General features: G+C 38.2%; 1 protein-coding gene across 11 annotated transcripts in view; it reads left to right on the forward strand.

Annotated features, from left to right (window-relative positions):
• Positions 1-26871, forward strand: part of PRRC2C (proline rich coiled-coil 2C) — a 110979-nt gene that overhangs the window by 58561 nt on the left and 25547 nt on the right. For all 11 annotated transcript variants that reach the window (XM_012765143.2, XM_012765140.3, XM_012765141.2 and 8 more), the window contains exons 15-23: positions 196-406; positions 1651-3903; positions 6656-6864; positions 11494-11648; positions 12653-13499; positions 16741-16826; positions 21123-21311; positions 21417-21668; positions 22956-23048. In XM_012765143.2, the coding sequence (XP_012620597.2) occupies positions 196-406; positions 1651-3903; positions 6656-6864; positions 11494-11648; positions 12653-13499; positions 16741-16826; positions 21123-21311; positions 21417-21668; positions 22956-23048 (4295 nt within the window). The remainder of the gene's footprint in view (positions 1-195; positions 407-1650; positions 3904-6655; positions 6865-11493; positions 11649-12652; positions 13500-16740; positions 16827-21122; positions 21312-21416; positions 21669-22955; positions 23049-26871) is intronic.

Below are 26871 nucleotides of genomic sequence, written 5' to 3' on the forward strand. Positions count from 1 at the left end.
ACAGAATAATCCTTATATAATTTCCACCAGTTTTTCTTAGAATTACAACTTTACTCAGAAAAAAGAATACTTCTTAGTTTAATTGTAGAGAATTCCAAATAACAATTAATAATCTATATTCTATGTCTATCAAGATTTTGTTGCTTTCATTTTTTTGTAATTCGTATTTCATCTTTTTCTGAACCTTTGTTACAGGAATGATTCCTCCTAAGCCATTAATGAGAAGAGACCAGATGGAAGGGTCACCAAACAGCTCTGAGTCATTTGAGCATATAGCTCGATCCACAAGAGATCATGCAGTTTCCCTTTCTGAGCCTCGAATGATGTGGGGGTCAGATCCCTATCCTCATGCTGAGCCTCCACAGGCAACAACTCCAAAGGCAACAGAAGAGTCTGAGGATGTAAGGTAATAAATTATTTAAATTATTAATGGACTAAACAGAATGCTGTGGTAAAACGAAAACTGTTTAGTGTCCCTGAAGATCATTCCAATTGAGGACTGAGCCATAAATCTGGTTTTCTTGTATTTAGCGTGCTTCATTTTACCTTTGAATGTATCCCCCCCTCCCCCCCCCCCCCGGCATTTCAGTATTAATTAGGACATATTATATCCAGGTTCTGCACACTAAATTAGTTGCTGTAATACAACATTAGATGTTAAAAATGGCAGGTTTTTACTGTAGATGAGGCATGAAGAAATGTAAAAAGTATCTACCATGCTTATGTAGTCTGGCTAAAGTGTTGATATAATTCTTCCACCAGTGAGATGTTTGTCCAACAGTAACTTAGGGAAATTTCTAAGACCAAGATAAGAAGTACTAATTTACAAAGTTACTTTGATTTGGTAGACAGTTGGTGTTGACTATGATAATTTAGATCCACATAGTAGATAGAACTTCTGCCCTTTTACAGGGTATACCTTTTGATAATGTTTTATAATTATTTGTAATTAATTGGGACAGATAGACTTTCTCTAGTTTACTCTTTCATTCTAGATCAAAATTATTAGTCTTGCTGGATTAGAAATTCAAACTTTGTTTTTTCTTAAGGAATGAACTTCATTGACTTCTAATTGTGGCAAAAAACACATAACCCATCTACCCTCTCAACAAAATTTGAATTGTACAGTACAATATTGTTAACTATAAGCACAATGTTGTACAGCAGATCTGTAGACCTTTTTCATCTTACATAACTGAAACATTATTCAGATGGAACAGCAACTCCCTTTTCCCCCTACTCCTAGCCCCTGGTAACCACCATTCTACTTTCTGCTCTTACAAGATTGATTACTTTAGGTTCCCTTAAAAGTCGAGACATGCAGTATTTGTCCTGACTGGTTCATTCCCCTTAGCCTGATGTTCTTAAGTTTTATCCATGTTGTAGTATATGACAGTATTTCCATTTTTTTTTAATCCCTAAGTAATATTCCATTGTACGTATACACTACATTTTCTTTATTCATTCCTATTTTGGTCAGTATTTAGGCTTTTCCTACCTCTTGGCTATCGTAAATAATTCTTTACTAAATTTTGTATAGAGAGCTAAAGATGCTCTTTATAATTAAAATTAGAGGGATTATTTTGGTGTATTCTGATATGTGGATAAGATTGCTTTGTTGGTTAAACCTTTGAATTCTCATCATCATAGGTCTGAAGCTGCATTGGACCAGGAACAGATTACTGCTACTTATCCTGTAGAACATATAGAACATAGTCAATTGGATGCTCATCCAAAAACGGCCTTTGTCAGAGAATCAAGTGAGACAGAAGTACAAAAATTTTTAAGCAGATCTGTGGAAGATATTAGACCTCATCATACTGAGTCAAATAATCAGTCTGCTTGTTTTGAAGTAACTGATCAAAAGACCTTATCTGTGCCTCAAGAAGAGCGGATTTCAGCTGTAGAAAGTCAGCCTGCCCGGAAAAGGAGTGTTTCCCATGGATCTAACCATACTCAAAAATCAGAGGAGCAAAGGCATGAGCCATCTGCAAGCATTCCTAAGGTAACCAGCAGATGCATTGATTCAAAAGAACCAGCAGAAAGACCAGAGGAGAAACCAAAAAAGGAAGGCTTTATACGATCTTCTGAAGGACCAAAACCTGAAAAAGTATATAAATCCAAATCAGAAACTCGTTGGGGCCCACGGCCAAGCTCCAACAGAAGAGAAGAGGGTAATGATAGACCTGTGAGAAGATCAGGTCCCATTAAAAAACCCGTACTTAGAGATATGAAAGAAGAACGGGAGCAAAGGAAGGAGAAAGAAGTAGAAAAAGTCGAGAAGGTCACTGAAAAAGTTGTAAAACCTGAAAAGATGGAAAAAAGGGATCTTCTTCCACCCCCACCACCTCCAGCACCGATTCAGCCACAGTCAGTTCCATCACCAGTTCAACCAGAACCAGAGAAATGTCCTTCAACAGAAACTTCAACTTTGTCCCCCAAACCATCTCAAGATACTGAGAAGTCTCTGGAACCTGTAAGTAGTGTTCAGGTAGAGCCTGCAGTTAAAACTGTAAACCAGCCAACTGTTGCAGCACCAACAGTCAAAGAAGAAAAACAGCCTGAGAAAGTCATCAGCAAAGACTTTGCTATAGAGAGGCCTCGACCAGATTCAAGGCCAGCAATTAAAAAAGAATCAACTTTACCTCCTAGGACCTATTGGAAAGAAGGTAGAGATAGAGATTGGTTTCCAGATCAAGGATACAGAGGTCGAGGCCGAGGTGAATATTATTCCAGAGGTCGAAGCTATAGAGGTTCTTATGGAGGGCGAGGGAGGGGTGGTAGAGGGCACACTCGAGACTATCCTCAGTATAGAGACAATAAGCCAAGAACAGAACATGTGCCCTCAGGACCGCTCAGACAGCGAGAAGAAAGTGAAACACGAAGTGAGAGCTCTGATTTTGAAGTCGTCCCTAAAAGAAGACGACAGCGGGGTTCAGAGACTGACACAGACAGTGAAATTCATGAAAGTGCAAGTGACAAGGATAGTTTAAGTAAAAGCAAACTTCCCAAAAGAGAAGACCGATCTGAAAACAAAAAACCTATAAAGCCCCAGTCTTCTTTCAAGCCTGATAATCATGTCCGAATAGATAACAGACCACTAGAAAAACCTTACGTGAGGGATGATGACAAATCTAAACCAGGCTTCCTTCCTAAAGGAGAGCCTACTAGGAGAGGCAGAGGAGGAACATTCAGACGTGGCGGCAGGGATCCCGGAGGTCGTCCATCGCGCCCTTCCACTTTACGAAGACCTGCTTACCGGGACAATCAATGGAACCCAAGGCAGGCAGAAGCTCCTAAACCAGAAGATGGAGAGCCACCAAGAAGACCTGAGCAATTTATTCCTATACCAGCAGATAAACGACCTCCAAAATTTGAGAGAAAATTTGACCCAGCAAGAGAGAGGCCCCGGAGACAACGTCCTACCCGACCACCAAGGCAAGATAAACCTCCTCGATTTAGAAGGCTAAGAGAGAGGGAGGCTGCTTCAAAAACAAATGAGGTGGCAGTACCCACAAATGGTACAGTTAATAATGTGGTTCAAGAACCTATTAATACTGTTGGGGATATTTCTGGGAACAAGACACCAGACTTATCTAATCAGAACTCTTCAGATCAGGCAAACGAAGAATGGGAAACAGCTTCTGAAAGCAGTGATTTCAATGAGAGGCGGGAGAGGGATGAAAAAAAAAATGCTGATTTGAATGCACCAGCAGCTGTAAAGGCTGGAGAGAATATTTTACCTCCAAAGAGGGAAATAGCAAAGAGAAGTTTTTCTAGTCAGAGACCAGTAGATCGCCAGAATCGACGTGGCAACAATGGTCCACCCAAATCAGGAAGGAATTTCTCAGGTCCTAGAAATGAAAGGAGAAGTGGCCCACCATCAAAAAGTGGGAAGAGAGGGTGAGTACTTTGTTTTAGATGTAATTACTTTTGCATAAAAGTAGATTTCTTGGTTGAATTATGCAAGGAGCCAGTGGAGATAAAGGACCAAGACATTGTTCTTCAGAAATGCTTTTCTGTTTTAAAAGTGTAAGGATGCTTGAGGAAGAGAGATTGAAGGTGTCTCAGGAGTCTTTACCTGCTAAGTTACATTTCCAAAAGAGTTCTCTTGGTAATTTGTAGCTTTGGGAAAATCTGCACACCTAGGGAGGGTATGTATAGTGTCTTCATTTAGTAAGTCATGATATTGTTGATGAATAGCCCTCTTTTTCTTAATTTCTGCTTGAAAAACTGGTGGTGTACAGGTGTCGTACAAGACATTAATATGTTGTAACCATATACCTTATCACTCTGTACTGGTTTCTTGAGAGTTAGTGTTGAACCTTAGTGAAAAATTGTATTTCCATCTAAATTTGTAGACCTATGATAAACCATCTAGAGACAGGCCCAGAAAACAAATCTGTGCCCAAACACCAAGGCCACCAGTAACATAATTGGCATGACAATGGATTTTTTTAAAAAGAATTTTTCTGAATTATGCTGAGTTTGGCCTATTCTTTTAAATATTAAAGTGTGGGTTATAGTAATTTAGCTTATTTATTTATTTATTTTTGAGACAGAGTCTTACTCTGTTGCCTGGGCTAGAATGCTGTGGTATCAAGTACCTCACAGCAACCTCAAATTCTTGGGCTCAACCGCCTGCCTTAGCCTCCCAAGTAGCTGGGACTACAGGCATGCGCCACCATGCCCTACTAATTATATATATATATATATATATATGTATACACACACACACATATATTTTAGTTGTCCAGCTAATTTCTTTCTAATTTTTTTAGTAGAGACGGGGTCTCACTCTTGCTCAGGCTGGTCTTGAACTCCTGAACTCAAACGATCTGTCCGCCTTGGCCTCCCAGGGTGTTAGGATTATAGGCGTGGCCAGTAACTTAGCATTGATTTCTTTAGTATTAGAAAGCATTATAGGCTGGGCGGGTGGCTCACACTTGTAATCCTAGCTCTCTGGGAGGCCGAGGTGGGCGGATTGCTCGAGGTCAGGAGTTCGAAACCAGTTTGAGCAAGAGTGAGACCCCATCTCTACTATAAATAGAAAGAAATTAATTAGCCAATTAATACATATAGAAAAAATTAGCCAGGCATGGTGGCGCATGCCTGTAGTCCCAGCTACTCGGGAGGCTGAGGCAGCAGGATTGCTTGAGCCCAGGAGTTTGAGGTTGCTGTGAGCTAGGCTGACGCCAGGGCACTCACTCTAGCCTGGGCAACAAAACAAGACTCTGTCTCAAAAAAAAAAAAAAAAAAAAAAAGGCATTATAAAGTAGCAGTTAAGTTTCAGAACATCCTAGTTGTTTCTTTACTTCCCCACCAGAAAAGGAGGAGAAAACAATAGCACTTAATGTGAAGATTACTGTGATGATAATTGGTAATGATACACGTAATAACACCTGGCATATAGTAAGCAACTATTATGCCTTGTTTTTAGCCCAATTCCCAGGTTTGCAATCTGAGCTGATAAGAATTTATTTGGACAATATGATGTTAATCTGAGTTCCTTAGTTACATATACTTTGCACTTCAGGTTTCTACCCTGGTAAAGTGTCTTAGTCTGTTTTCTGTTGATATAACTGAATACTTGAGACTGAGTAACTTATAAAGAAAAGAATTTTATTTCTTGCAGTTCTATGGGCTGGGAAGTCCAGCATTGACAGTCTGCCTCTGGTGAGCGCCTTCTTGCTTGTGGGGACTCTGAAGAGTTCCAAGGTGGCATCACTTGATCCCAGGAGTTTGTGGCTGCCCTAAACTATGATTGAACCATGCAGTTCAGCCTGGGCAGTAGAATAAGACTGTCTCAAAAAAGAAAAAAGAATATTTCATTTACTATAACTGAACTATTAATAATAAGGCTCAGGGGAAATCTTGATCTGATTCTTTTAACCTGCAGAAATAGCAGTGATTGATTATATAGTTAAAGTGAACGTTTTATAAGAGTCCTGTGTAGAAGAAATGAAATCATTCTTCAAATGTTTGAGGTCATGGCCAGGAACTTGGTAAGCTCTTGTCTTGAATAATACTCTAGGCTTAGATGAAAATGAATTGGTAAACACATTTTTCATGTTCTATTTTATTTTTAAAAAATAAACCTAAAAATTGTTCTGTTAGGAAACAAAAAATGTAGTAATCTATTTGGTTTGTGAAAAGAATTATTTCCATATTGAACATGGTTTTTAAAATATATTCACATCAATGTATAAGTATGCTCAAACCTTTAAAAAACATACATAATGTAAACAAACATAGAATGCTTTTTAAAATTTTTATTCTTGTAAGCTGCCCACTTTGGGAGAGCATCCAGTTTGTGCATACTTGAACTTGCTTGGATCACAAATTTTCTGCCATAAACAGTGTTAATAACTTTATAATAGGATAGACAAATAGACACAATAAGAACCTTCAGGGAATAATTAGAATTCTAGAATCTAATTGCTGGAAAGAACTCTAGGGAGCTAGTCTGCTTTTAGGAAGCTCTCGGATTTACTGAGGTTGCACTCAATAAAAAGGCACTGAGGCTTGTTGGTATTAGAGTCTTCTCTCCTAACGCTATCTCATCTTAGATTGAACTTTACAGATTGCTGATAAGAACATTTTTCTTTTGTTCAGGTATGTGGAGGTAGTAATATTTCAAGTTATTTTTTTGTAGGCCATTTGATGACCAGTCTGTAGGCACAGCTGGAGTTGACCCTGTCAATGGCAGCTCTGCACACCACCAGGAAGGAGCACCTAATGGTACAGCACAAAAGAACTCCAAAGATTCTACTGGGAAAAAAAGAGAAGACCCCAAGCCAGGTCCTAAAAAACCCAAAGAGAAAGTAGATGCTCTGTCACAGTTTGATCTCAACAATTATGCAAGTATGTCTTAAGTTCCTTTCCTTTTCTTTCTTTATTTGTTACATTTTAAAATATAGGTGCTATAACTAAGTATTCTAAGAAGAAAAGATTCAGACATTCAAGGTACGCATAGAGACTGATTATAAAACACTAACTGATTTAACTCAAACTAACACCAGCTTTTAGCATAGCCTTGAATGTTTAATACAATTTTTGTTAAAGGTTATCCAACAGAGTTTCACTGTTCTTCGGAAGAAAAAAAAGGAGGAGAAAACTCTTCCTTCCCAAACATCTGTGAGTAAGCACAGAAAACCAAGTGAAAATACTTGCTTATATCTGTAAACATGCAATGTCTTTAAAAACAAATGACGGAAAAAATTGATTTCTAAGATATGGTAAATAAAGAATAAAATGAGAGGCAGTGTTGCCGTGGATAAATATTTGAGGGAAGCCATGAAGTACTGGAGGATCAAATGTGAAGGATAACACAAGCAATAAGAAAATATTGGATGAGAATATTAACAAGGAATGTCTATTAATTTATATTTATCCATGTAAAATGAGCTATTTGCTGTTCAGATGAGACTGAAGCTGAGAATAATGAATACAATTAAGAGATTTACCTAGTTCAGACCAGATAGTGGTATGAGAGAGTTAGGTTAGGTGCTGTTATTTCAGTAATAGAGGTATAAGTGAGGTTTTCCTTCCATCTGGTTAATGGTTATTCATATATATTAAACTCTGATTTGGGCCCGGCTCCTGAACATTTCTTGACCAGCACTTCTCAAAGTGTGGTCCCAGATCATTGGCAACATCTGGTGAAAAATACAAATATTTGGGCCCTACCCTAAACTTTCAAAGTAACAGTCTTGTTTTAACAAGTTCTCTAGCTGATTCTGATGCATGCCAAAGTCTGAGAACTACTAATGTAGACTATCATTTTAGAGTTTATATGGAGAAGACACTCAGTTGCATATTTAAGAATTTTTAGATTATTTAGAATAGTGGTTCTTGACAGGAGTGATTTTGCACTCCAGGGGACATTTGGCAATCTCTGAAGTCATGTTTGGTTGTCACAGCTAGAGATGGGATGCCATTGACATCTAGCTGGTAGAGGCTAGGGATATTGCAAAACAGTCTACAATGCATAGGCAACGCAAAATGTTATAGTGCTAAAGTTGAAAAACCCTAGGGAGCTTGAATGCTAACCTTATCGTGGTCCATGAAAGAAAGAAAGACTAGCATCCATCCAAAACACATTTGGCCAGGCGCGGTGGCTCACGCCTGTAATCCTAGCACTCTGGGAGGCCGAGGCGGGCGGATTGCTCGAGGTCAGGAGCTCGAAACCAGCCTGAGCAAGAGCAAGACCCCGTCTCTACTATAAATAGAAAGAAATTAATTGGCCAACTAATATACATAGAAAACATTAGCCAGGCATGGTGGCACATGCCTGTAGTCCCAGCTACTTGGGAGGCTGGGGCAGGAGGATTTTGCTTGAGCCCCAGGAGTTTGAGGTTGCTGTGAGCTAAGCTGACGCCACGGCACTCACTCTAGCCTGGGCAACAAAGTGAGACTCTGTCTCAAAAAAAATAAAAAATAAAAAAAATAAATAAAACACCACATTTAGAAGAGTGACAAAGATTACAAAAAGTCCACAAAACATTACAAATTGTCTTCCCAAATATTCACTTACCAATTTTCCTTCTTCCAAAGAACTTTTGGAATAGAAATTTCCCGAAGTATGATATTACTTAATTAAGACATATATAATAGAGATATAATATAATTAAGACATTATAAAAATAGAAATTAAGCTATTTATTTTAACTCATTAAAGTTATATTTAAAAGTCATCTTTAGACTGGTTAAATGATATCTCTTTGGGCTTAAAGTGTTAAAAAGTACCAAATAAGAACAGAACATTGGAAACAAACTGAAAGTACTGTTCGAATTTCCATAACTGCTGCATGTGATTGGGTTAACTAAGGAAGTTAAAATGACCTATGGCATAGCTATGAAGATAGGTTTTACACACACATATTTTAGTGTAAGTGGAAAACTGAGATGATTTTGGAATTATCATGAGATCTCTTCACCTATCTGAAATAATACATGCATGATATCCTTTGAAATGTTTGATTAAGACCTTTCATTGAAATGAACATGTGCTCTATTTTACAGTTAATTTTTTAAAAGATTTAAAACACAGGTAGAAGTTTCTTAGATAAATCAGAATCAGTTGTCTTTTTCTTTTGAAATTTTTAATTAATTTAGAAATTACTGTAGAATAACTGAATTTCTAAAGAGTGAAAGTCTTAGCATTCATTTTTCATTTTCCTTCTTGGTCTTTACATAAATGCTAGTTTTTAGCTTTTTTTTTTTTTTTTTTTTTTTTGAGACATAATCTCACTCTCTTGCCCAGGCTAGAGTGCCGTGGCATCAGCCTAGCTCACAGCAACCTCAAACTCTTGGGCTCAAGCTATCCTTCTGCCTCAGCCTCCGAGGTAGCTGAGACTACAGGCACGGACCACTGTGCCCAGCTAATTTTTTCAATTTTTAGTAGAGATGGGGTCTCACTCTTGCTCAGGCTGGTCTCAAGCATTTCTTCCACCTCAGCCTCCAAGAGTGCTAGGATTACAGGGCTGAGCCACCGTGCCTGGCCGTTTTTAGCTATTTAAAAAGACTTGTTTGTAAACAGTTTTCCCTGCAAACCCCTTCTTTTTTTTTTTTTTTTTTTGAGACAGAGTTGTTGCCCAGGCTAGAGTGAGTGCCGTGGCGTCAGCCTGGCTCACAGCAACCTCAAACTCCTGGGCTCAAGCAATCCTGCTGCCTCAGCTCCCGAGTAGCTGGGACTACAGGGATGCGCCACCATGCCCGGCTAATTTTATATATATATTAGTTGGCCAATTAATTTCTTTCTATTTATAGTAGAGACGGGGTCTCGCTCTTGCTCAAGCTGGTTTCGAACTCATGACCTCGAGCAATCCGCCCGCCTCAGCCTCCCAGAGTGCTAGGATTACAGGCGTGAGCCACCGCGCCCGGCTCAAACCCCTTCTTGATTATGTATTCTTGCCATCCCTAACAGGCTGTCACCATCCTGCACTTTCCTAAGAAAAATGTCTATTTTTATTTTATGTGTATACCCAAATTAGAATGTATTATATACTGTTTGAAAATTTAATTTGGTTGAATTGCCCTACCTTTTCTTTTTTTTTTTTTTTTGAGACAGAGTCTCGCTTTGTTGCCCAGGCTAGAGTGAGTGCCGTGGCGTCAGCCTGGCTCACAGCAACCTCAATCTCCGGGGCTCAGCGATCCTTCTGCCTGAGCCTCCCGAGTAGCTGGGACTACAGGCATGCACCACCATGCCCGGCTAATTTTTTGTATATATATCTTTAGTTCGTCAGTTAATTTATTTCTATTTTTGGTAGAGACGGGATCTCGTTCAGGCTGGTTTCGAACTCCTGACCTTGAGCAATCCGCCCGCCTCGGCCTCCCAAAGTGCTAGGATTACAGGCGTGCGGTGCTACCTTTTCTTGATTGTTTGTTTTTTTTGTTTTTTTTTTTGAGACAGAGTCTCACTCTGTTGCATAGCTTAGAGTGCCATGGTGTCAGCCTAGCTCACAGCAACCTCAAACTCCTGGGCTCAAGCGATCCTACTGCCTCAGCCTCCTGAGTAGCTGGGACTACAGGCATGTGCCACCATGCCCAGCTAATTTTTTCTACATATTTTTAGTTGTCTGGCTAATTTCTTCGTATTTTTAGTAGAAAGGGGGTCTCACTCTTGCTCAGGCTGGTTTTGATCTCCTGACCCTGAGCCGATCCTCCCAGCCTCCCAGAGTGCTAGGATTACAGGGGTGAGCCACCACGCCTAGCCCAGCTTCTCCATTTTTGAAAAAGGAAAATAATAGTAATACCCACCTTCCAGAATGGCTAGATACAAATAAGGCAAAGTGCATTGTAGATCTTTAAAGCACTCACTGTACAGATGAGAGGCTGAGGGATAGAATTTAAGTCACGGATAATTAAAAAAATTTTTTAAAAGCATTACCTTTATATTGCCTACAAGAGAAAAAATATCTATGTCATTCCAAGCAGACAGATTTAGGACTTTTGTTTTTTATCTTATTTATGAAAGCTTTTCATAGCTGTATGAAATTTTGTTAAATCTTACCAGTGAATGGCTAGCATATAGGGTGGGAACTGTGTTATACTGTAAGTTATAAGAACTAAGTCTTTGGCTTTTTGTTGTTTTTTGTTTTTTGTTTTTGAGACAGAGTCTCACTTTGTTGCCCAGGCTAGAGTGAGTGCCGTAGTGTCAGCCTGGCTCACAGCAACCTCAAGCTCTGGGGCTCAGCGATCCTACTGCCTCAGCCTCCCGAGTAGCTGGGACTACAGGCATGCGCCACCATGCCCGGCTAATTTTTTGTATATATATATTTTTAGTTGGTCAATTAATTTATTTCTATTTTTGGTAGAGACGGGGTCTCGCTCATGCTAGTTTCGAACTCCTGACCTTGAGCAATCCGCCTGCCTCGGCCTCCCAAAGTGCTAGGATTACAGGCATGAGCCCGGCTGTTTTTTTTTTTTTTTAAAGCGCTCTAGCACTAATGATAAAGAAAATACCATTTTAATCTTTTTCCTTACCCACAGGTGTTGTTATAATTGATGATCATCCTGAAGTAACCGTAGTTGAAGACCCGCAGTCAAATTTGAATGATGACGGTTTTACTGAAGTGGTATCCAAAAAACAACAAAAACGTTTACAGGATGAGGAACGTAGAAAGAAGGAAGAACAAGTCATACAGGTTTAAAGCTTGCTTCAATTTGTTGCTTGTGATTTAGGTAGTTGCCAAAGTATATTAGCAAATGGTCAAGCTTTCTCTCTACTTGTAAAGTCAAGGCCATATTTCAATAAAACACCCTCAAGTGTTGAGGGTGACTTGATCTTCATAACTTTTAATTGATTTAACCAGAATTCAGGAAACATTTTAAATAGAATGTGATCACTGTAGCTCATTGTGTGCCTTACAGCAGACTGTCTTCACTTTAGCAACATATTGTATATGTTAGTGCTGGTTTACCTTATTTGCCACATGGCAGAGTTGAGTTGATTTTAAATTTTCTTGGAAATCTAGTGAACTCAAGTGCCATGAACCAATAGATTACATATTATTGGCCTATAGAAGTTTCTTTTGTAACCTAAATTAGTTCACTTAAATACACAGTATGAAGCAAGATAAGTTATTGAGTTTAATTGAATATAGCCCTGGAACCAGATTTTTTCAGAAGTTATTTATTTAGAAAGATAAAATAGTAATACATATATACCCTCTGTAGCATAACATACCAGCCACATTCCAAATAAATGTCTCTGTGGCAAACATGAGTTGAGTGAAGAGAATAAGTAGCAGTAGCCTTTTGTCAGCTCAGGTAAAGTTTTGCTACCAAATGAATTTACTACAAACTTCCTTAGTTTTTTTTTTTTTTTTTTTTTTTTTTCATTTTTTTTTTTTTTTTTTTTTCTTTTGACAGCAGCCTGTATCTGTATTTCCTTAGTTTTTGAATTTCAAAATTATGGAAAAGAAATTGTGGATCTGTGTATCAACAATGTATACATGTCTTTTTTCTCTGTATCATCTTGGCTTCTCACAATTTAACATCTATATAGCAACCATGACATTTTTGTCTATGAGTACCTATTTTGAAAAGTAAAGGAGCTAAATTAGTAGTAGGTAGTTTTGTGAGAAATTGCATTCATGAACTGTCAGCTGCATCATTGATGAAAATGATTTCTACTGATGTTTTTAAGGTCTGGAACAAAAAGAATGCAAATGAAAAGGGAAGAGGTCAGACTTCTAAGCTTCCTCCAAGATTTGCCAAAAAACAGGCTACAGGGACCCAGCAAGCACAGTCTTCAGCCTCAGCTCCCACTCTAGCCTCGGTTCCAGTTCCACCTTCATCCTCAGCTCCGGTTCCAGCCTCCACCTCAGCTCCAGTTCCAGCCTTAGCCTCAGCTCCAGTTCTAGCCTCAACTTCAGCGCCAGTTCCAGCCTCCACCTCAACTCCAGTTCCACTCTCAACCCTAGCCCCAGTTTCAGCCTCAACCTCAGCTCCAGCCTCCACTTCAGCTACAGCCACAACCTCTTCTTCAGCTCCAGCCTTAGTCCCAGCTCCAACCCCTATCCTTGCCTCAGTTTCCACCCCAGCTTCTGTCCCCATTCTTGCCTCAGCCTCAATTCCCATCCTTGCTTCAGCCCTAGCACCGACTTCAGCTCCAACTCCAGCCCCAGCAGTGTCAGTCCCAGCTGCCCCCATCATCTCGACTCCAGCTGCCCCAGCCTCAGCCCCAACTGCTTCAGTCCCTCTTGCCCCAGCCTCGGCCCCCACACCCACCCCAACTCCAGCCCCGATTCTTCCAGCCCAGACTCAGACACAGACCCACAAGCCAGTCCAGAGTCCACTGCAGACTACATCACAGTCTTCAAAACAGCCACCACCTTCAATTAGGCTACCTTCAGCTCAGACACCTAATGGCACAGATTATGTAGCCACAGGAAAATCCATTCAGACCCCACAGTCACATGGCAATCTGACACCTGAATTATGGGATAACAAGGTGGCCCCACCTGCTGTGCTGAATGACATCTCTAAGAAATGTAAGTGTGCAATGGAGAAGTGAAGGATGGGGAATGCCATAGGAATGCTAGGATTTGTTTTCAATTCTATGTACTCAGTGTTTTCTAGCCATCTCATTTTTTTCTTCCCAGGAAATACTAATAGTAGTCCTTTCTTAAAATCTTGATTTCTAAAATACCATGCAACGCTTGGGGGAACTTATACAAGGCATACCTCGTTTTATTGTACTTTGCAGGTGTTGCATTTTTACAAATTGAAGGTTTGTGGCAAACATGTTGAGCAAGTCTGTTGGTGTCGTTTTCCCAGTAGCATGTACTGACTTTGTGCTCTGTCACATTTTGGTAATTCTTGCAATATTTCAGACTTTTTCATTCTTCTCTCTGTCATGGTGATCTGTGATCAGTGATCTTTTATGTTACTATTATAATTATTTTGGGACACCATGAATTGCTCCCATATGAGATGGCAAACTTAATTGATAAATATCATGTATGGTCCAACTTATCCACTAGCTATTCTCCCATCTCTCTCTCCTTTCCCTCAAGCCTCCCTGTTCTCTGAGACACAACAATATTGAAATTTTACCAATTAATAACCCTGCAATGGCTTCTGTTCAAGTGAAAGGGAGAGTCACATGCCTCTCAGTTTCAGTTAAAAGCTAGAAATAATTAAGCTTATTGAGGAAGGCCCGGCAGAAGATGAGATAGGTCAAAAGCTAGACCACTTGTGCCAAACAGTTAGCTAAGCTGTGAATGCAAAGGGAACATTCTTTTTTTTTTTTTTTGAGACAGAGTCTCACTTTGTTGACCAGGCTAGAGTGAGTGCCGTGGCGTCAGCCTAGCTCACAGCAACCTCAAACTGCTGGGACTACAGGCATGTGCCACCATGCCTGGCTAATTTTTTCTATATATATTAGTTGGCCAATTAATTTCTTTCTATTTATAGTAGAGACAGGGTCTCGCTGTTGCTCAGGCTGGTTTCAAACTCCTGACCTCCAGCGATCCGCCCGCCTCAGCCTCCCAGAGAAGTAGGATTACAGGCATGAGCCACCGTGCCCAGCCACAAAGGGAACATTCTTGAAGGAAATTAAAAGTGGTGCTTCAGTGAACACAATAATGTTAAGAAAACAAAAACAGCCTTATTGCTGTTATGGAGAAAGGTTTAATGATCTGGAGAGAAGATCAGACCAGCCACCAAATTCCCGAAAGCCAAAGCCTAATCCAGAACAAGGCCCTAACTCTTTTTAATTCTGTGAAGACTGAGAGATGTGAGGAAGCGACAGAAGTGTTTGAAGCCAGCAGAGATTGGTTCATGAATTTTAAGGAAAGAAGCCATAACTTAAAAAGTGCTAAGGTAAAGAAGCAAGTGCTGATGTAGATGCTGTAGCAAGTTATCCAGAAGGTCTAGCTATCATTAATGAAAGGGGCCACACTAAACAAGAAATTTTCAATGTAAATGAAACATCTTTTTCTATTGGAAGATGTCATCTAGCCCTTTAATGACTAGATAGGAGGCATTAATTCCTGGCTTCAAAGGAGAGGCAAACTCTCTTGTTAGGGGCTAATGCAGCTGGTAGCTTTAAAAACAGTGCTCATTTACCACCCTGAAAAACCTAGGGCCTCTAAGAATAATGCTAAATCTACTCTGCCTGTGCTGTAGAAATAGAACAGTAAAGCCTGGATGACACCACATCTGTTGATAGCATGATTTACTGAATCTTTTAAGCCCAATGTTCAAACCTACTGCTCAGGAAAGAAGATTCATTGCAAAATATTACTGCTGATTGACAATGCACTTGGTCACCAAAGAGCTGTGATGAAGATGTACAAGATTAATGTTGCTTTCATGCCTGCTAACGCACGTCCATTCTCCAGCTTGTGGATCAAGGAGTAATTTTAACTGTCAAGTCTTATTAAGAGATACATTTCATAGGACTATAGCCGCCATAGATTGTGATTCCTCTGCTAGGTAAAGTCAATTGAAAATCTTCTGGAAAGGATTCATCATTCTAGATGCCATTAAGAACATTTTTTATTCATGGAGGGAGGTCAAAATATCAACTAACAAAAGTTTAGAAGAAGTTAATTCGAACTGTCATGGACTACTTCAGTGGAGGAAGTAACTACAGATGTAGTAGAAATAGCAGAAGATCTCGAATTAGAAGTGGAGCCAGAAAATATGACTCATTTGCTATAATCTTGTGATAACACTTGAGCAGATAAGTAAAGAAGGTGGTTTCTTGAGATGGAGTCTACTCCAGGTGAAGATGCTGTGAATACTGTTGAAATGAAGGCAAAGGATTTAGAATATACAAACTTAGTTGATAGGCCAGGACCAGTGGCTCACGCCTATAATACTAGCACTCTGGGAGGCCAAGGCAGGAGGATCACTCAAAGTCAGGAGTTCAAAACCAGCCTGAGTAAGAGCGAGACCCCATCTCTACTAAAAATAGAAAGAAATTAATTCGCCAACTAAAAACATATAGAAAAAATTAGCCAGGCATGGTGGCACGTGCCTGTAGTCCCAGGTACTCAGGAGGCTGAGGCAGGAGGATTGCTTAGGTCAAGGAGTTTGAGGTTGCTGTGAGCTAGGCTGATGCCACGGCACTTGCCCGGGTAACAGGAGACTCTGTCTCAAAAAAAAAAAAAAAAGCTTAGTTGATAAAGCAGTGGCATGATTTGAGAGGATTGACTCTAATTTTGAAAGAAGTTATCAAATAGTATCACATGCTACAGAGAAATCTTTTGTGATAGGAAGACTCAATTGATGCTGCAAACCCTATTGTTGCCTTATTTTAAGAAATTATCACAACATATCCCCCCCCCCCAGTCAGCAGCCATCAATACAGCAAGACTAGACCCTCTACCAGCAAAGTGATTATGACTCACTGAAGGCTCAGATAATTGTTAGCTTTTTAAAGCAATAAAATATTTTTAAACTGAGGTATGCACATATGTTAAGACTTAATAGACTACTGGATAATATGAACATATTATATGCACTGGGAAGCCAGAAAATTTGTGTGACTTGGTTTATTGTGATACTTGCTTTATAATAGCTGTCTGCAACCCACAGTATCTCTAAGGTATGCCTATATTTGGTATGTAAGAGTCTCTGTAAGTGTAATGTGACAATTCATTGTTTAATTTTCTGGCTATCGTTAGCCAGACTATAAGAGATTAAGAGAAAGGATTAAATGGCATAGAGATTATTAGGCTCCAGATTTTAATTGTCATGTTTCCTATGACTTCTTTTCTTCAGTAGGTCCCATTAGTCCGCCACAGCCACCTTCAGTCAGTGCATGGAATAAGCCCTTAACATCATTTGGATCAGCTGCTTCATCAGAGGTAGGAAGAACTTTAAATGACATTGGGGGGATTAGTATGGCAGTGTTTTTTTTTTTAAACTTTAGGGCAATTAAAACAGGTTACTGAGCCCTATGCCCAGAGTTTATGATTTATTAGGTCTAGATTAAGGTCTGAGTACATTTCTAAAAAGTTCCCAAGTGATGTTGTTGCTGCTACACCTTTACATTTATAAGCTGCTTCTCACTTTTAGATATATTAAGGTTAAACATTTGTTTTCATTGAAACAAGCCTTTCAAGAAAAGGCTTCATGTTACAGAAAATACAAGTGTAGTTACTGTTTTCTGAACTTTTCTCCCATGTTTCTAGGTTGAATGATTAGATAGTATAGTTACTTTGAAATTGTTCACAGGAAGCTTCCATTGTAACATGAGTTGAAACCAACAATAAAGAACAGATACTATGTTTAATGGTGATTAATGCTGAGGAAAAAAGCAAAGCAGGGAAGCTACATACAAAATTTTCTAAGGGGTGTGGAGGCAGTTTAAATAGGATGGCCAGGAAAGCCAACTTAGATGACATTTGAGTTTAAGACTTGAAATAAATATGAGAGCATGCTATTCCCATCTAAGGAAGAGTGATTCTTAGGTTTAGAGAAGAGCAAATACAAAAGTTAGGAGATAGGAGGATCCCTCGTGTGTTTAAGGAAGTTCAGAGGGGGCACATGTGTAGTTGAAAAGGTAATAGTGGGCAGATCCTATAGGTCCTTTGGAAGAGGTAGCAAGGCATTGGAGGGTTTTGAGCAAAGAAGTGATGGGATCAGACTTTAAAATTATTCTTGTGGTCTGTTAAAAATAGTCTTTGGAGGGCAAGAGTAGAATTTAAGATGCTATTAATATACTCAAATCTTGCTAACTTAAACCAGGGAAGTGACATTAAAGGTCATGAGAAATGGTTAGCTGACAAGAGTGAGAAAAAGCTAAGTCAGAGTTAGCTCCAAGTTTTTGACTTGAGCAATAGGAAGGATAGAATTCCCATTAATTGAGATTGGGAAGCTATAAATGGATCAATTGGGAAGAAGATGAGTTTGGTTTTGATATATTTAAGATGTTACATTTATGATGATATATTTAAGATGATTATATGTAAGATATTTCTTACATATCTGAATACAAATGTCAAGTAGATAATTGAATATAAAATATGTAGTTTAGAAGGCATAATCCAGATTCTAAGGATATGAATTTGAAACTCATTAGCATATAGATGGTTGGATGAAGTTACCAAGGGTGAATGAGTTAGGAGAGTAATTAGAAAAGAGCATCAGAAATTAAGTCATGGGGTTTTCCAACTCTGAGAAATGTTGGAGATGGAGGAGGTAAGTGATTGGAGAAGTGTCCAGTAAGGCAAGTGAACGATAAGTTCAAAGAAAAAGGGATTGATCAAGTGTGACAGATGCTGGTGGTAAGTCAAGTAAAGTAACTCCAACTGAATTGATAGTTGGAGTTAACAACATGGAGGTCACTGATGACTCTGATAAGAACAGTGTTTTTTAGAGTAGCAGGTGTGAATCCTGAGTGAATTTAAGATAAAAAGAGAGAAAAAATGAGTACTGTCAGTCATCCCTCCATATCCGTGAGAGATTGGTTCCAGGGACACCACCACTACCCCACCAACCCGCCACAGAGATTGAACAACAACAACAACAAAAAATAAACTCCAGGGGCCAGGTGCAGTGGCTCATGCCTGTAATCCTCTAGGAGGCCAAGGCAGGGGGATGACTTGAGCTCAGGAGTTCCAGACCAGCCTGAGCAAGAGTGAGACCCCGTCTACTAAAAACGGGGGAAAAAATTAGCCAGGTGTGGTGTCATTCATCTGTAGAACCAGCTACTCAGAAGGCCAAGGCAAGAGGATTGCTTGAGCCCAGGAGTTTGAAGTTGCTGTGAACTAGGCTGATGCCATGGTACTCTAGCCTGGGCAAAAGAGCAAGACTCTATCTCAAAAAATAAGAAAGAAACCTCCAGGGATGCTCAAGTCCCTTATATAAAATGCCACAGTATTGACACTCTCCCATATACTTTAAATTATTTTTGGATTACTTAATGCGATGTAAATGGTTGCTATACTGTATTGTTTAGATAACAACGACAAGGGGGAAAGTCTGTAAACGTGCAGTACGGACACAGTTATCCATTTTTTCCCCAAATATTTTTCATCCACATTTGGTTAAATCCTCAGATGCCGAACTCACAGATATGGAGCACTGACTCCAATGTATAGAGAACATTAGTGTAGTTTTGCTATAAAGGAATACAGAGAAAAATGGGGCAGTAGATGGCAATGTAATTGAGATTTTTCAGTCATTGGTGGAGCACAGTGTTTTGGTGGTATCTCATTTTTCTCTCAAACTTTTTTCTTCATCCTCTTTATGTTCTTTACATTTTCTGGCTAGAAGGTGACGTTGTGTGTGTGAGTGCTTGTTGTAGATGATTTTGGAGTTTTCCACATGGTGAAATTTTGAATCAACAAAGTTGACATTTCACAGGATGGACTGAATTCCCCACTGGGAGTTTTTCTCGGATGACTTTGATGAAAAAACAGTTTTTAATGGTTATTTTATTTAAAGCTCTTAATGCTACTTATACCAGCTAGCCTTACAAAGATTGGTATTATAATACTGTCTTATTATCATTTTTTGCATTATGTATATTTTATAAACATTTTATGTTTCAAAAGATATATTCTTAAAACTAACAGTCTCTAGTAGTCATCTTAACTGTCAGTCTATTTTCCTACTCAGTTAACTATGTACAGCTTCTTCATATTTTTGTACATATAATAGCTTTCATGGCCATAAATTGCTGCATCATTTTACTCTTTTAATATTCATATTAACTGTACACTTATAGTTAACTGATGATGGGATTTCAGCATTAACTAAAGCAAATAGAAAATTTTATTCTAATTTACATTACTAATATTTACCTATACAGTCATGTATCACTTAACAGTGTTTATATATGCTGGAAAATAGGTCATTGTGTGGACATGATAGAATGTACTTAAAAAAGCCTAAATGGTACAGCCTACTACATACCTGGGCTGTAGGATATAGCCTCTTGCTCCTAAGCTGTATAGCATGTTACTGTACTGAATACTGTAGGCAGTTGTAGCACAATGGTATTTGTATCTCTAACCATATATAAACAGAAAAGGTATAGTAAAAATACTGTATTATCTTATAGGACTACCTTTACATATGGATCTGTCATTGACAAAACGTTGTCATTATGCAGCGCATGACTACTCGATAGTGAATATTTAGATGTTAAACATAAATCTGAATTATATACCTTATTCATATTGTTGACATTATTACCCTGATAGATAATAATATTAAGCTTATGCAGCAATTAACCATGTTCAGTTTAGGAATGCCAAAACTAATATGAAATAGTGATTCAATTGTTAGACCAAAGCCTATAGTTGAACTTTGTCCCTAGTTTTATTTTGTAATGAAAAGATTAAGAAGTTATAACAAAGCCGTAAGTCTAACTCCTGCTTATCTGTCTTCTACTACTGTTCCCCCATACCTGCTGTCCTTTAGCCTCAGTGACCTTTTTTGTTCTTGACCTTACACTAGGTATTTGCTCTTCGGAAATGCTTTCCATGGATCTTTTAGGTTTAGTGTCAATATGTCCTTCTCAGAGGGTTTCTCTGTCTACCAGTCTAAACGGGCTAATCTCTTAACCCTATTTTGATTTTTGCATGTCTTATCTGACTTTTCAGTTATTTTCTCTACCCACTGGAATGCAAGTTCTGCAAGCTACATTGATTGCTAGCATCTGCCTAGCACAATGAAAGCATTCAGTACACTAGCTATTTAATTGGTGGAGCAATTTGTATCCTATGTTACCAATCACAAAGTAATGTATCATTTTTCATTTTATTTTTAAAGCAGACATCTGAGAAGTAGGTGAGGCTGGTATTGCTATCTTTCTTGCCCATTCATTCATCTTTTTGTTGCTTTTACATTTATTTTAAATGACAGAACAACTCAAGGTTGTTACTTGCCCATGATCGCATTTGTAAGAGCCAGGACTTTAAAAACCTAAGTCTTGGCTTAGTTTTCATTTTATCAGTTGTTTTCTAACACAGATCAGAAGTGTCTAAGGGAAAGTTCTAAAACATAATCAATGTCAGTTAATCTCAATTAATCTGTAGATTGTTTTAAACCTTCTATTATACTTTAAAAACTATATGGTGCCACATAAATCATTTAGTCAAATCTGAACTCTCTTTGCTGTGATAGCAAGTTTTTAAATACTCTTTTACTAGGGAGCAAAGAATGGTCAGGAAAGTGGAGTTGAAATTGGAATTGACACAATTCAGTTTGGTGCTCCAGCATCAAATGGGAATGAAAATGATGTTGTTCCTGTGCTTTCGGAAAAGTCTGCTGATAAAGTACCTGAACCTAAAGAACAACGGCAAAAGCAGCCACGGGCAGGACCTATCAAAGCCCAGAAGGTAAAAGCCACTAACTCTTATAAAGAACAAATAATTTTAAAATTGAATATTTTTAATGAGTGTCTTTGATCGTGACGCATTTTTGTCATAACCATTTGACTTTAGCTTCCAGATTTAAGTCCAGTAGAAAACAAAGAACATAAACCTGGTCCCATTGGAAAGGAACGTTCATTAAAAAATAGAAAAGTAAAAGATGCCCAACAGGTGGAGCCAGAAGGACAAGAGAAGCCAAGCCCTGCTATGGTCAGAAGCACAGATACTGTCACAACAAAGGAAACCAAATCAGTCTCAGAAATGTCTACTGAGATAGGAACAATGATCTCGGTATCATCTGCAGAATATGGCACTAATGCAAAGGTAAGCAGCACGCAGTGATTACCAGTTCAATGGGTGTAAACCATAGGAAGAACAGCAGCAGTATACGTTTACTTTTTTTATTTTTTTCTTTTGACCGGGTCATACAATTCTATAGACTATTTGGGTTGGGTTGTTATATCTACAGAGAAGGTTTTATTTCATTGAGTGCATGTGTGATCCAGAGAAATCCTTTATAGTAAATTATATTTCTTTTTGTGGAAATTTCTTCTACCTTTAATTCTGGACTATTTATTTGAGTAGCTTAAAGTGAAAAATGTCTACACAAAATTGAAATACTTTTCATTGGGTTTGTGCGCTTTCAAAGATGGGTCTGTTTTACTTTTAGTATGTTAATACAATTACAGTAGAGTCTCATCTTGCCCACTGGTGAGATTCTAAAATCAGGAAGTAAGGCAGACTTTTAGTAGCTCCAGTATAGCCAGTTTTCTTTCATGGTTGGAACAGATCACTCTTTCTTTGGTGGAGCACTAGAGGATATTGACTTTGCCTTTAGGAGCAACATTGAATGAAACACATATCTCTAAAAATACTAAGGCAAGATATGCTGAATAACTATGAGAACTGATGCTTTGGGGAATAGCAAATTTATGTTTGCCATCTCCTGTCAACTCTGGGACGTATACTTGCTAAGAAGAAAAGTGGATGTAATCTTTCATATTGTTTGAATATTTTTCTCTTTAATTGTTGGTATATAACTGAATTCACCTAAGTAATAACTCATATGACCCAACTCTACCATATTTAAAAAGTTTATGATAGTAAACAAGGAGTATACCCTAAAATCTAATTATGATGTAAGATCTTGATATTTGCTTATCTGCATTGTTTTATTTTGAAGATAAAGAAAAATCAGTAGTTCTTTGTAAGCTGTAAAGTATGGGAAACACATAAAAAGTTCTTTTAATAACCCAGAGAAATAAATATTTGGTTCTGTTGACAACCTCCTAGTACTATGCAATGCATTTTTAACAATGTGCGGGAGTGGGAGGGGGAGCAAGGGCAATATACGTAACCTTAGCATTTGTACCCCCATAATATGCTGAAATAAAAAAAAAACAACAACAATGTATGAGAGTTCAGCAGTTGAAAGGTTGTCATTTTGGTGGTGGGTGCATGTTGTATTGCCCCACTATTAATAAACTAAGGTTTGAGTGAGCTGAGTCATAAGATCTCTTGCTTTCTTCTCAGAACAACTTTACAACTGTTATCATTAGAAAGTGATCCATTAATTCAGTTTAAAACATATTTTTTTCTGTTACTACACAGGAGTCTGTAACAGACTATACTACACCTTCTTCTTCTCTGCCTAACACTGTGGCTACTAATAATGCAAAGATGGAAGATACTTTGGTTAATAATGTAAGTAATCTATTTTAGATTGGCAAGTTTAGACAGGAACTTGTCTATTGTTATCTAGTACTTTTTTATTTATTCATCAAGGAAGGAGTTAGTAAATTTCTTTTTAGGAGAACTGCAGTATAATTAGCAAAAATAGTCAAAGCTGAGTTTTTTGTTTTTCTTTAAGTCATCAGCTTTCCATTGAAGATCAAGGTTTATGGTGCTTATAGTTGATTTCATAAGTACTAATCCTATTAACCTGGTTTTGGTAAGAAGTTTTCTTACCTCTCACAGTTACAAATGCAACATTTAATTTACTTTTTTCTTTGAAATATTTTACTTTTTTTTTCTTCCGATTCCATAGCACCTTGGCTTTAGTGCAGCATTTTATTTGGATGGTGATTTTGTTCTTTTTTTGAGACAGAGTCTCACTCTGTTGAATGGGCTAGAGTGGCATGGTGTCAGCCTAGCTCACAGCAACCTCAAACTCTTGGGCTCAAGCCATCCTCCTGCCTCAACCTCCTGAGTAGCTGGGACTAGAGGCATGCGCCACCATGCCCAGCTAACTTTTTCTATATATTTTTAGTTATCCAGCTAATTTCTTTGTATTTTTTTAGTAGAGACATGGTCTCTTGCTCAGGCTGATCTCCAACTCCTGAGCTCAAACAATCCTCCTGCCTCGGACTCCCAGACTGCTAGGATTACAGTGTGAGCCACCACGCCTGGGTGGTGATTTTGTTCTTAAATGAAACTTTTTTATAATGCAATGAGTGAAACCTAACTCATGTAAGAGAATTAGAATTAGAAATAAAAGACAAATATAGGCCGGGCGCAGTGCCTCACACCTGTAATCCTAGCACTCTGGCAGGCAGATTGCTCAAGGTCAGGAGTTTGAAACCAGCCTGAGCAAGGGTAAGACCCTGTCTCTACTAAAAACAGAAAGAAATTAATTGGCCAACTAATATATATAGAAAAAATTAGTCGGGCATAGTGGCACATGCCTGTAGTCCCAGCTACTCGGGAGGCTGAGGCAGGAGGATTGCTTGAGCCCAGGAGTTTGAGGTTTCTGTGAGCTAGGCTGATGCCACAGCACTCAGTCTAGCCTGGGCAACAAAGCGAGACTCTGTCTCAAAAAAAAAAAGACAAATATATTATTATCAAAGAATTAGGTATTTCTTTTTGAATTTTTAAAAAAATATACCCACCATTAACATTATTGTAAAGATCGGGCTATAATGTACACATATGTATTTCAGAAATTCTTAAATGCTCTAATATCAGCCAATATTAAGTCATGTTGTAAATTAGGCCATAGTTTCCCATAGCAACCATTTCATAATTCAGTATAGTATTAAATGTCAGTACAGTCCATCATTTTGCTTAGTTCTCATACTGACAGATGAAAAATCCTAAGCCCAAAAATGTTGAGTAAATTGCCATGGTCACAGTATATTTTAGAAGATGCTTCTATGGTCCTTGTTTTAAAGGTCAGGCATGGTAGAAATTTGGTCCACTGTTCTCTTTCTAAATGTAGCCCTTACAATAAACAAAGGCAATCAGATTAAAATGTTGGTCATTCTTTTCAAAAATATCCATTACAGATAAATAATTAAAGGGCTCTCACAAAGGGCTTTAACTATCATTTTGAGTTTTAAAATCTTTATTTTTGTCTTCTTACATTTTTTTCCTATGCTTTGTATTCTTCCATCTAGCCTCAAGTATATGGAATTTTAGAAAGGTGAACTACATTAGGGGTCACTTACTCTTATTTTTGTAGTCCAGCTGAAGGATTTTTAATATGTAGTTGAGGAAAAAGAATAGAAAGGAGTAAATTACACACTTTTTCTTGGTGATGAGAGAGAGCTCTCCAGAAACTGATTAATGTGATTTGTCCAACTTCTACCCCCCTACCCCCCACCTTTCTGAAAATGGTTTAATTTTTTTTTTCTTTTTTTTGAGACAGAATCTCACTTTGTTGCCCAGGCTAGAGTGAGTGCCGTGGCATCAGCCTAGCTCACAGCACCTTCAAACTCCTGGGCTCAAGCGATCCTTCTGCCTCAGCCTCCCGAGTAGCTGGGACTACAGGCATGCACCACCATGCCTGGCTAATTTTTTCTATATATTTTTAGTTGGCCAATTCATTTCTTTCTATTTGTATTAGAGACGGGGTTTCGCTCTTGCTCAGGCTGGTTTCCAACTCCTGACCTCGAACAATCCGCTCGCCTTGGCCTCCCAGAGTGCTAGGATTACAGGCGTGAACCACCGCACCCGGCCAATTTTTTTTTTTTTTTAAGACAAGAGTTTCACTCTGTTACCCCCATCTAGAGTGCAGTGGTCTTGTCATAGCTCACTGCAACCTCAAACTCCTGGGCTCAGATAATCCTCCTGCCTCAGCCTCCCAAGTGTCTGCGACTACAGGGATGTTCCACCACGCCAGGCTAACTTTTTCTATTTTGGGGAGAAAACAGGTCTTTTGCTTCGGCTGGTCTCCAACTCCGACCTAAGCCATACTTTCCCCTTGGCCTCCCAGAGTACTAGAGTTACAGGTGTGTGCCACCATACCTAGCCAGTTTCTTTTGTCCTTTTTGGTGTCTTGGGATTTTTGTTTTTGTTTTTGTTTTTCTTTCTGTAGGAAATAATTGAAAACTTGGAGAAAAATACTTTTTTGCCCCTAATGTCACTGTCTAGATTTTCAAATATTCAATCAGTAAAGTTTTGTTATACTTAAATTGCGGTTTCTTTTCTCACTTTAAAAATGTGTGGAATATTTCTAAGATATTACTTTTTCAAGAAAGCATATGATACTTTCTGCCAAGCTATCCTCTGACAATATAACTTACAAAATATAAATAAGGAGAAAAGATTACTATTCTCAGAACCTTTAAAAGTCATTGGAAAATATCCAGGTAACTATTTTAATGGCTTTTGTGTGATCTATAAGGCTAATAATTAGTTTAGTGACTTGTACACTGATAACTGCTAAAGGGAAGAGACCAGTCTCATGCCAATGTACCCAGGGTATATTTGAAAGCAGAAAGATAATTTGGGTCAGTGAGTATTATAAATAGTCATTGGTTTGGAATCATTTCACATTGTTGCTTACTCGTGCCATGTGCGGTGGTGATTCTGAAGTTACTGTAGTGTTAAAAGCAAATGTCCCCCACATAGGAACATTTTTAGAATCTTTTGAAATGTCCTTTTATCTTTCATGTAGTCTGTTTGGGGGTTCCGTTTTATATATACAACTTTTGTCTTTAAAAAGTTAACTTGAAAATGGCATATTTCTTTTTGAGGCTTAATACACTTTTTTTAGAATCTTCAACTGATATTTATTGGTTAGTATTACCAAATATAATCATTTTGTATCTTGAATATCTTGAAGATTTAAATGCAGGTGGCATTTTTTATTATTATGGCGTAGCTATTTCAAGATTTACAAAACAATCTCCATTAAGTAGTCTGTGGTATTAGAAATCTCCATAAGGTAGTCCATAGTATCTCCATAGTATCACAAAATGATTATCTTAAAACTCCCAAGCATTTAAGTAATTTGATCTAAACAACTGAATGAACCATCAAAAGCAAACGTGTAGTCGTGCATAATAAAATCCCAAGATCCAGAGACTTAGAGGGAAAAAAAATGAGAAAGGCAGTGAGTTTCTAATGTCTCCAAATTTCTAACAATATTGCCCCAATTACTTTATTACTGTATCAAAATAATTTGTTTAGTGTAATGAGGTGGGGCTATTAGTTCATACTTTATTTCCAAAATTACTTTTGTTCTTGAATCTAGTTATAAGTTGACTATATTACAGGAAGCAAATTAATTTTTATATTTTCACGG

This window comes from Microcebus murinus, chromosome 2 (genome assembly GCF_040939455.1).
Source record: "Microcebus murinus isolate Inina chromosome 2, M.murinus_Inina_mat1.0, whole genome shotgun sequence".
Taxonomy (NCBI): Eukaryota; Metazoa; Chordata; class Mammalia; order Primates; family Cheirogaleidae; genus Microcebus; species Microcebus murinus.